The sequence below is a fragment of the Epinephelus moara genome, chromosome 18 (genome assembly GCF_006386435.1).
Source record: "Epinephelus moara isolate mb chromosome 18, YSFRI_EMoa_1.0, whole genome shotgun sequence".
In the NCBI taxonomy this organism is placed as follows: domain Eukaryota; kingdom Metazoa; phylum Chordata; class Actinopteri; order Perciformes; family Serranidae; genus Epinephelus; species Epinephelus moara.
In genome coordinates, this window is record NC_065523.1 from 40994586 (window position 1) to 41004989 (window position 10404).

The 10404-nt window shown below is 39.0% G+C and overlaps 1 protein-coding gene across 2 annotated transcripts in view; it reads left to right on the plus strand.

Annotated features, from left to right (window-relative positions):
- The window catches only part of LOC126406075 (interferon-induced protein 44-like), a 197300-nt gene that overhangs the window by 71787 nt on the left and 115109 nt on the right, over positions 1-10404 (plus strand). The window contains exon 3 of one of the 2 annotated variants that reach the window (XM_050070215.1): positions 9515-9548. The exons of the other annotated variant lie outside the window; for it this stretch is intronic. Coding sequence (XP_049926172.1) covers positions 9515-9548 — 34 coding nt within the window. The remainder of the gene's footprint in view (positions 1-9514; positions 9549-10404) is intronic. 2 annotated transcript variants of the gene reach the window in all.

Consider the following 10404-nt stretch of genomic DNA (forward strand, 5'->3'; position numbering starts at 1 on the left):
TATACAGTCTATGGTATGGACTAGTTGGAATGAAATGAAGGAAACTAATGAGAAATTTTATTATGTTTGTTATTTATTGTAGTTTTACCTGAACAGCAGTGCTGTAGCACAATCTTTCAGTATAGAGCAGGTCCAAACACTGAAACAGAAATCACTGTTGGAACTAAAGATAAATGTAGCTAGTAGTCTAAAAACAAAGTCTATGCCCAGTTTTAACCGAGACGTTTAGCTTTCTTTTGACCTGTTTAACACCAGAAATTACCACCTGCATCAACAAAGCATAACCAACTACTTTATGATTCTAAACTCTAAATGCATATCCTCCCAAGACGCAAACTTTTGTTTGTATGTATTCTTAATTTCTCCAGCCACTCTGGATTAGTAGGACCTGATAAATATAGTCCCAATTTCCTCAAAAGAAACGACAATAAAGTCCCACTGTCCTGCCATCTTGTTTTTCTGTGCTGTTGACAAAGTCCTCTCCAAAGNTTACCACCTGCATCAACAAAGCATAACCAACTACTTTATGATTCTAAACTCTAAATGCATATCCTCGCAAGATGCAAACTTTTGTTTGTATGTATTCTTAATTTCTCCAACCACTCTGGATTAGTAGGACCTGATAAATATAGTCCCAATTTCCTCAAAAGAAACGACAATAAAGTCCCACTGTCCTGCCATCTTGTTTTTCTGTGCTGTTGACAAAGTCCTCTCCAAAGTTAATGATCTGTCTCAGTGCGCTCAGTATCAGTGCATCAGTGTCATCAGCTGTGTTGATCTCTGAGTGGTAGTTCTTCACAGGAAAGATGCAGTACAGTGGAATACCCAGCACCACACTCAGTTCCTCCATCTAAATATTAAGAATTGGATATTTATGGAATGAAAGCAAAGAGCTGATCAAAGGAGATTTTTGTGTTAGATTAGTAGAATAAGGAGGCTCGTGCACAACTTCAAAAACCTGACAGGTGCATAGAAGGAAGTTGTCCATAGAGAAAAGAGAGTTCCCACATGCTGTCCAATTACGAATAAAAGGAAAGGGGAATTTTCTTTTCTTCATGTTTGTATTAAAAGTAAAGCAGAATCAAATCCCAACTTGAATAACAACTCTCTAGAAACTTACCTGTTTCTTCAGGTACTTGCTCTTATACACGTTCTTTATGTCTTTTTTGACCTCTGGACAGGCTTCATCAATCTTGGTGAGAATGGCCACTTGGGGAATTCCTTCCGATACAGAGCAGAATCTGAGTCAGTTACGTTAATGTTTGTCAGGTTATTAGAGGAAACTTACAATTACGTTAATGTTTGTCAGGTTATTAGAGGAAACTTACAAAACCCAATAACTAACCCTATAACTCTTACCCATGTCTCTGGCTGCCAGTCTGACTTCCCTCATCTTTTCCACATATTCATCACTCAGGATGTTCAATGTCTCGGCCGAGACGACACAAACCAGAACATGAACTTGGTCCTTCAGAGCGGGGTCTTTGTTGTAGTCTGGATTATTCTTGGATATTTTAGTGAGAGGATTGAACTGGAAAACAAATTAGATCAAAGAATAAGTTTTGCATGTAGATAGTTTCTTTATTATCTTTACATGAAAATATAATCTCAAAGATGGATTGTATTACTGAAATATATCCAACAGAGTTTAATGAATTCAGTATATTTTACAGTGTATCCATCTTTAATGTGTCCCATCATGGCCAGTTTGATGTCTTCCACAGAAACTCCTCTGTTGGTTCCTCTCTCAAGGCCCATGATGTCAGTGAAGACAAAAGGGTAAAACGTATCTGGTTTTCCCTTTTGGATTTTGTAATTTTTGTACTGTAAAACAGAGAAGTGCAGTTATAAGGACAACAGTGCCACCTACTGAGTGATGGCCATATAGCAGTTTGTGTCTTGCTCATCAGTTTCATCACAACTAGTTGCAACACTGCTGCTCGCCTGATCTGTGTGGTTCAATTATCATAGCAGGTGCATGTAAAAAAAAAAATCAGTGATTCATACTTTTTGAGTGAAGCTGTCGTGAGAGATTGCATCTGCCAAAGCTCGTCCAGTGATTCTGCCTTGTAAAACACTGTCAACAGAGTTGATGAAGCTAGACTTGCCAGAACCAGAGGGTCCATGAAGCAGAATTCTGAGCTGTTGGACCTCACTGTTATGAGGCTTATAATCATTCACAACCTGCAGGTCTGTGTCTTTGTTACTGTTCAATAAAGAAAAGGTTAAATGTTAGATTTACTTGTTTAAATCAGTTTTACATATGGTGTGCTTTACCGTTACAGACACCCTTGAAATCAAACTATCGTGTCTCTCAAACTGACAACAAAAAGCAAAATAACATAACAACAGGCAGGCTTAACACATGACTGTGTGCAGTTGTACAGGTTTGGTTTTAAAGATAGTTAGCTGATGAAAAGCCATTAAACACCAGAGGCACCAAAACTATTAAACACATTACTCACCCCCATGGTATGTTCCTCCATGGCTCAGGAGAAGCTGAAGTGCACAAGTTGATGTGATATACAAGTTACATTTTAGGGGGAGAAAACTTCACATAAATTAAGAATGTGTCATTTACTGTTATTATCTTTTTAAGTTTTAAAAAAATTATCTTACTGGGGGAAGATGTGAACCAACTTTGCGGCCAATCCATCGTTGCTACAATTAGATATTAAGGCAACATGTTAATAAGAAACACTTATCAATATATGAACCACATTATTTATGTCAACCAAAACAAATGTTAACAGAATATTTGAGACTTAATATTTCAAAATATTTTAGAAAGAAAGATAAAGATATTAAAGATATTCTTTTATGTAGTGTTAATATTATTTAATATTAACATGTACACCATAATGCGCGCACGCACGCACGCACGCACGCACGCACGCACGCACACACACACACACACACACACACACACACACACACACACACGAAATTAAGTAGTGGTTTAAACACAGCAGAAAATTATATACTGTAGGTATAACAAATTTAACAGTTCCTTAATTGTGAAAACTTTTTACTTCAAAAGCAAATTTTACAATCACATTAGTCGGTATCGCCAAAAAAATAAAAATACATAAATAAATAAATAAAAATCTTACCTTATTTGCTGTGCCTGTGAAAAGAAGTGGTGATGTTTACCTCCAGTAATACATCTGAAATTGAGAAATTAAGCTTTTTATATTGCAATTCAAGCTCCTTTTTATCACTGTCACAAATTATGTGACTTTTGATCCACGGTCTGTTGATGACAAATTAAAGCAGTTGTTAATCATGAGCTTACGTTCCTAAACTAATGAAACGGAAAGACGTGGTTGGTATACCTGATGGTGTCCAGTAGCTGTTGATGCCTGTTTGGTGTTATCTTCTTGTGCATTTATGTGTTTTGTTTGAGGCCACGCAGCTTTTAATGTTTGTAGTTTCTTTCGGTTTCCTTTGGATCGTGTGATTTAAAAGTATTGTCCTCTCTGACAGTAGACCGGTCCAGGTATGTGAGCTACAGGTGTGGTCGGGTGTGTCACATGTTTACCTAAAGCCTCTCATGAACCAAGTAACTCCACTTGGACGTGCAGTACTAAAATTTTGAAAGGCTGACAGAAAGTCCCTCCAGAATGCCCAGACCCCACGCAAAGGTCTCAGCAGGTTCTTGGACACCCATGGGTCAATTAGAAAGCAGTGGAGGCACTGAGGTGACTGTCTGTGCAGGTGTCTGTTTCGGTTTCTCCATTCTCAGTACTCTGTGCAGTACCATGGCAGCACATCAACCTGAACTCTGCAGACAATGTTGCATATTTTCTCCATTACCTAACTTAGCTCCAGGGACTGAGCTCGGGAAACATGGCACCAGTGAGCAGCAAATGATGACAAACCAAACTAGTTCTGGTCCTTTGCACACCAAGAAGCACTCAAAAGAGACGTCCATGTTGCTGGGGAGTTTGCCAAAAAGTAAGGCCCAATCCCAATACCCCCCCTTGTCCAATACCCCTTGGCCCTCAATTTAAGCAATGAGGGGTAGGGGTGGAAATCTTTCCCTAGGAATTGAAACACCACTCCCTATGTCACCGCATCGGTTACGTTCATGCATACGTAACTATTTTAAACAGGAAACTGCGAGCCATCTACATTTCCAACCAGCATCTACAATGCAGTCTCATTCATCCTACCGATCGCGTTTGCCGCATTCATCATACTTAGTATGATGAACGACAGACAACAGGGGACTTCTGCTAGCTAGCTAACCAGCTAACATTACGAGGCAGCATAGTTATACTAGCTGGCGTGTTATCGTAATGTGAAAAGTCCGACAATTTTGCAGAACAGGACAGATGACAGACGCCAGATAGTGCGGGCTAGCTAGCTAGCTAACCAGCAACCTGACGACAGTAACGTTAGCATGGCTCAGTGGTAGCCATGGCGACGTCTACCCCTCGCTGGCAAGTCAGCATCTGAAATCCCTCGCTCAGAAGGGCTAGTTTCATACCCACTACCCCTCGTTATGCTCCCTACCCCTAACCCTAACCCAAATGTAGGGGTAGGGCCAAGGGGTAGGGCTAAGGGGGGGTACTGGGACGGGCCCAAAGAGTCAGGTATAAAAGCCAGGCTGACAGTGGTAAGGACACAAACCACGACAAGGAGTCTGCAAGGTACAGCTGAACACCATTCAGGCTTCTTCACACACCACAACTTATTCCCACATCCCTGGAAGTGTTATAAACAAAGCATGGCTGCTGGGCTTTAGAGTAGGTCAGGGTAGAGGTGTCAGTAAACAAAGAGTCAGCTGATGTCACACCTAGTCTGTTTAATATACTCTCCTGGGGAAGGATCAATCAGTAAATTAAAAGACAAACACCCATTCAGAGAAGACAAAAAGGGATGCATCACAGTCTCATGTTTAGATCATTATTAATAATAGCCTATTACTACTAAACTGTAAATCAGTTGTTTGAAGTTTACAAAAACTCTGAGGAAGGCTTTTCAAGAGTGGCTGTTAGCTACACTATCTGTGTCGTGGTGTCTACACGGCGGCTGTAAGCAGCTTAAACTGCTGAAATCAGACCCAGCCTGTCCAAGAGTAATGTAGTGCTGTAGCTCAGTTCTCAAAAAGTGCTTGAAAAGTAAGTTAGTAACTGTAACAGTTAGTCGTTCTTGTGTGGTAGTAGCCAGTGCCATGTAACCTTATTCAGCTTGACATGCAGATAAAGCCATTGTTTGTTGTTGTTGGCTGACAGTCATTTCATTAACAGTGTGTTTGTTATAGACACAGTGACTCAGTGTGAAGCCATTTCCCTGAGGTGATCATACAACTTTCTATGTCACTTTCTTTCTGTTTCAAACTAAACAATAACTTGTTCAGATTGCAGCCTAGTATGTGGTGGAGGGGGTGAAGGCTCATTTATACTCCCTTTACGTAGGAAAATAGTCTGTTACAAACATTTTTAAATGCCACTGCTGCCATACTATCATTTGCCTTTATGATGCATAGATACAGCCAATAGATGACACTAGACGGCAGAGTCAAAAGTTACACACAACAACACATAAGGCGACAATGAGGGGGGTTGTAATATTCTACCTTTAAATGGAGGCAGCATCGGAGACAGTGGTGGTCTGTGCAGCCATTATATATCATCATATACATTACACACATCTTACCGTATATTAGTATATCTTATTATATATTACCTACTTATTCCATTCTGCCATTGTTAAATTTCTTCGTCATCTCTTATGGTCGCATCTTGCTTGAAGTGCGCTACATTGTCTCCATGATCTCTGGTGGTACACCTCCATTTTGTCTGTATCCATAAGCTTTCAGAAAATGTGCACGAATATGGACGAAATGAAAGCAGAGTGCAGACAGAAGGCTCAGTCAGTCTCTGTGTCTTACATTGAGTAGAAATAGTCAATGGTCAAAGATCCGCTGGAAATCGGAGGAAGATGTTGCAGCTTGCACACCGTCGCCAACGGAAATGTTTACGGTTGCACAGGCCGTGGAGATGCTGAAGGACTCAGACTCCGACGATTCCTGTTTTGATCTACATTCTGAATCCAATTTGGACGAAGAAGCAACGAGTCTAGTGGGATGAAACGGGATCTCCATGTTGGTGACAGTGACACATGGACAAGACGACCACAGAGGAGGGGGAAACAACAGAGCACTGCGCGATCACTGAATGTGGCAATGTGTTTCATTATTATAATCATAATTATTTTCATTATTATAATTATTATTATTTTCATTTATATTCCTTTCATTCAAGATGACATAGGGAAATAAGAAAAAAAAAGTGAATTGATTTTGTACTTGAAAGTGACTGTCTTTGACAAAAAGACAATTTTCTCCACTTTTTGTCCAAAATGTTGTTTTCTTTAAATGAAAAAGCACAAATTCAAGAGTTGATAAAAAAAAGAAATGGAATACGATAGAATAAAATGTTTTCTGTGTTTAAAAACGGAAGGTCTCTTCTTTAGTTTTGTGTATATACTGTTTACATATTCATAAAAAAAATATTCTGTGGGTCTTGAAAGATTGGTGAATATCATCAAAAATGCTGGCCGTGTCTGTCAACTTAAAAATAATACTCTGGCAGGGAAAGTGTTAATGAAGATGCTTTCTCTGCCATGGCACAGTCTGGAGACTGCTCTGGCGCTCATCCACTGGCTGCGTGTGACGATGTTGATATTATCTGGCGGCTTGCACTGCGTTGTCCTGCCCGGAAGCTGTGGTTTCACTGTGCTGTCCTCATTATATGTGCTGTATGTAACTTGACAGGTAAACACGTTCCTGACTCTGAGGACCGTTGTGCTCTTGTCCACAGGTTAAATGACACTGCAAGAAAGGGGGAAACGAAAAAATATACAAAGAGCAGAATTTAGTCTATGTTTGATTTTAACATATACAAATACTCACAATGTAAATCAATATCAACTCAATGTGCACATGAATTAAATCTTCTTGTTTTCACTAGTATTTACTGTTTTTTCAACTCAAAGTGTAACATAGACTAAGCACAAAAAGTAAGGACATTTGTGTTTGGTAGATTATTTCTTTGTTGTAACAATGCTTCTTAGCAGTAAATATTATACCACTGGAAAGTCTGTTTCTGTAAGGAACATGCATTTGTGGGATGAGCAGCAGAGCTGAGTAGGTGTGTTGCACCCATGAAAAATTTGCCAAATCTTCTCTGCCAATGCCAAACAGCTTTTATTTTGCTGTTGCTACTGACTCTTGCTTTGAGCTTCTGGTACCCCTAGTTGCTGACAATCAGGTGCCCACATACCCACATACTCTGCTGCTCATCCCACAAATGCATGTTCCTTACAAATGTGGCACCATTTTAAAGGGAAATAAACAGGCTAGAAGCCATGAAACACTGTTACAACAAAGAAATAATCTGCCAAACACCAATTTCCTTACTTTTTGTGCGTAGGTGTGTAACAGTCCTTTAAATGTAATCAACTGTCTGTTCATTTATTTACTTGTAATGGTCCTTTAATGAACTTCAAAGGGCTAAAGAGCGATGTAGTTACTAGCAGTAGTAACTTGGTAAATATCTACAATCAAACTTGACAGTATTTAACATTGTCCTAAAAATGATGATTTGCAAATGTAGACAACAATCAAACAAATGCATACATACCCACAATGCTACTTGAGACATCAGGCGTGTGCAGATATCACTGGATTAACTCAGGTGCAACGAACCAACATCACTGAGAGCCATGCTACCTTACTTCCTGATTACTAGTCACATGACATAACATCATGTTACTGACTTCTGCAACTCTTAAAGTGACCACAACAGAATTCCCACACACCTAAAAAGCAGAAAAAAATTATTCAGACTTAAAGACTTTTCCATATGAACTTATTTGTAACAAAACAATTGTATTACTCTGCTCCAGTCCTTTGAGGACCCCCTCCCCCAGTGCTTAAAACATTATTATTTGACCCTTTCTCCCTACCATTGCAGTGTCACTGTCTGGAGCCACCCCACTTATAAATAACGACCAGTCCCTTAGAAATGGACCTTGGTCAAGACAAGTGAGGAGTTTCTTATAAGTCATATGGTTTACTGAGAATAAAGGTGAATCTTACGTGGCATATCATAAAGACACCTATCTTCGTTTTTCTCACTTACAGTGTTTACATAGTAAAGTCCATTGTACACTTTGACGTCAAACTTGGGACCGTTCTTGTGGATGAGCTGTTTACACCCCTGCTGAAAGTTGACTGAAGCTCCTTGAGCTGTTGCTGTAAGCAAATGTAGATATTGAAGACAATGCGACCAGCAAACAGCACTGAAGTGAGACTTATAATCTAATTTCTAAATGCAAATCCTCCTTTCAAACTGCATCATTGAAAACTGAATCGTTTTAAAACTTAATTTGCGGCAACCTCAGTTAAGATTTTAAATAATGTTGCTTGATGCTTTATGGGTTGTGTTGTGTTTTTCCGATGGCTTACAACCACTTAAACATGTTGGTGAGGAGTCTCAGTCATCAAGGTCATGGTAATCTTAAGTGCCAAATCATTGGGAACTGAACTGGGTGTGAACCTTCACAGAGTGCTTGAGGTCATTGACCCACCCAGCCATTTTGTGTGTCATTTGGGTTAGGTGGGTCAAGGTGTGAACAGATGTTAAGACATATGGGGAGGGATCTCAAGAGTGATAAGAGGTGTTCTAGGCCACCTCCTCTGTTTAACGAGGGTCGTTCCAGTTTGAGGTAGACGGAGAATGAAAGCGAAAGCAGGAGGAGAACTGATAAAAAGACTTTTCTCCAAAGAATGCAGTGTCACTGTGTCCAGAGCAACTACATAAAGGTAAGAGCTTTCTGTTATGCCTGTCTTCAGTTTAATATGCTGTTCTGATTGGGAAGCAAAAGTGTACTTTGTTTATTATGTGATGATTTGTGTGCTCAGTAACAGAACACAAATCAGTTAACTTTTAAGAAAATCCTTTCAATCCCTTTCAAACTCTCTTCATGTTACTGTAGTATAGTTACTCTTATGGTGTTATTATTATTCTTTTCTCAAAGTTGTAAATGTTCTGTAGAGCTATAAAACAAAAGGAAATGAAACCTCAATCCTGAGTTTGACCTATTATGGTTTATGTTTAACTAATTTTATTTTATTGAAATTTAAACTTAAAAGCTTTGAAATACTTGAATTATAATTGTTTTTATTTAGCAATGGTTTTACCTCATTCCTGTCTCCTGTTATCATTCTCTAGTATGTAATTTGTTACTTTTAAAACATTTAAAACATTTTACTACTTAGATAAGAGTCTCCAACTTATGTTAGCATTTGATTTTGAAATGTCTTCCTTTACAGCTATGGGGGGAGGTGAGTCTTTACCTTTGGCGCTTTCACCTTCTTGAATGATGTTCCAAATATTGCGAAAGTTATTTAAATATTGTAATGATACTATTCATGGATAATTCTGATATTAAAATACAGCTTTGTCTTACTGTGTGTCAACATATGTTATTTGCTTTACAGCACTTTTGAGTGCGCCATGGAGGAATCTGCCGCAGTGAGTATTAATACATATAAAGTCTGTGTGGTGCCATTTTGGCCTCGATGTGTGGCTCTGCTCCTTGACACGTCACTGAGGTGTTTTGTTGCTGTGTTGACTGGTTGATGTGTGTGACAACAGAGCAGCAATCACAATGTGGCTAATGGATTTAATAATAAAAATAACACTGTTTTAATGCAACGATTTTCCATCATGAAACAGGAACAAAGAGGAAGATCTCGATTTTGTGAAATTGTACAAACCTGGGTACAAAAACCTCAAACATCTCAGAATTCTTCTCTATGGACCAATTGGTGCCGGCAAGTCCAGTTTCATCAACTCTATTGACACCATTTTACAAGGCAGAATTACCGGTCGAGCTCCAACAGATGCAATCTCTGGGAGAAGCTACACCACAAAGGTATGAATAGCTGTTGATTGTCGTGATTCAAAGCAAAATTCTTCCAGTTATTTAAAGTCTATATAAATTATTAATGAAAGTGGATAAAATAGCATCTTGAATTGCTAACTACATTAATGCATTTCCTGTGATAATCACAGTTTAGTTGCAGTATTTTTTTAAACATTGCTTGTGTGTTTAGAGTAAGAAAAAAAACCCAACAACATTAGGAATATACAAAATGGCGGAAGAAATTATAATCTGCACAAACTAAAATAAATGAAATGTGTGCAGAAACATCAAATCCTCGCAAAGTAATCCATATATACTGTGAGTGTTAACAGTGTTTAATTGATTAAAACGGGCATTAGTGATATCAGTAAGATGGTGTGCACAGAGGAAAAATACAATTACCACCCCCCCCCCCCCCCCCCCCCCCCCCCCCCCCCCTACCCCCCACCCCCCACCACCACT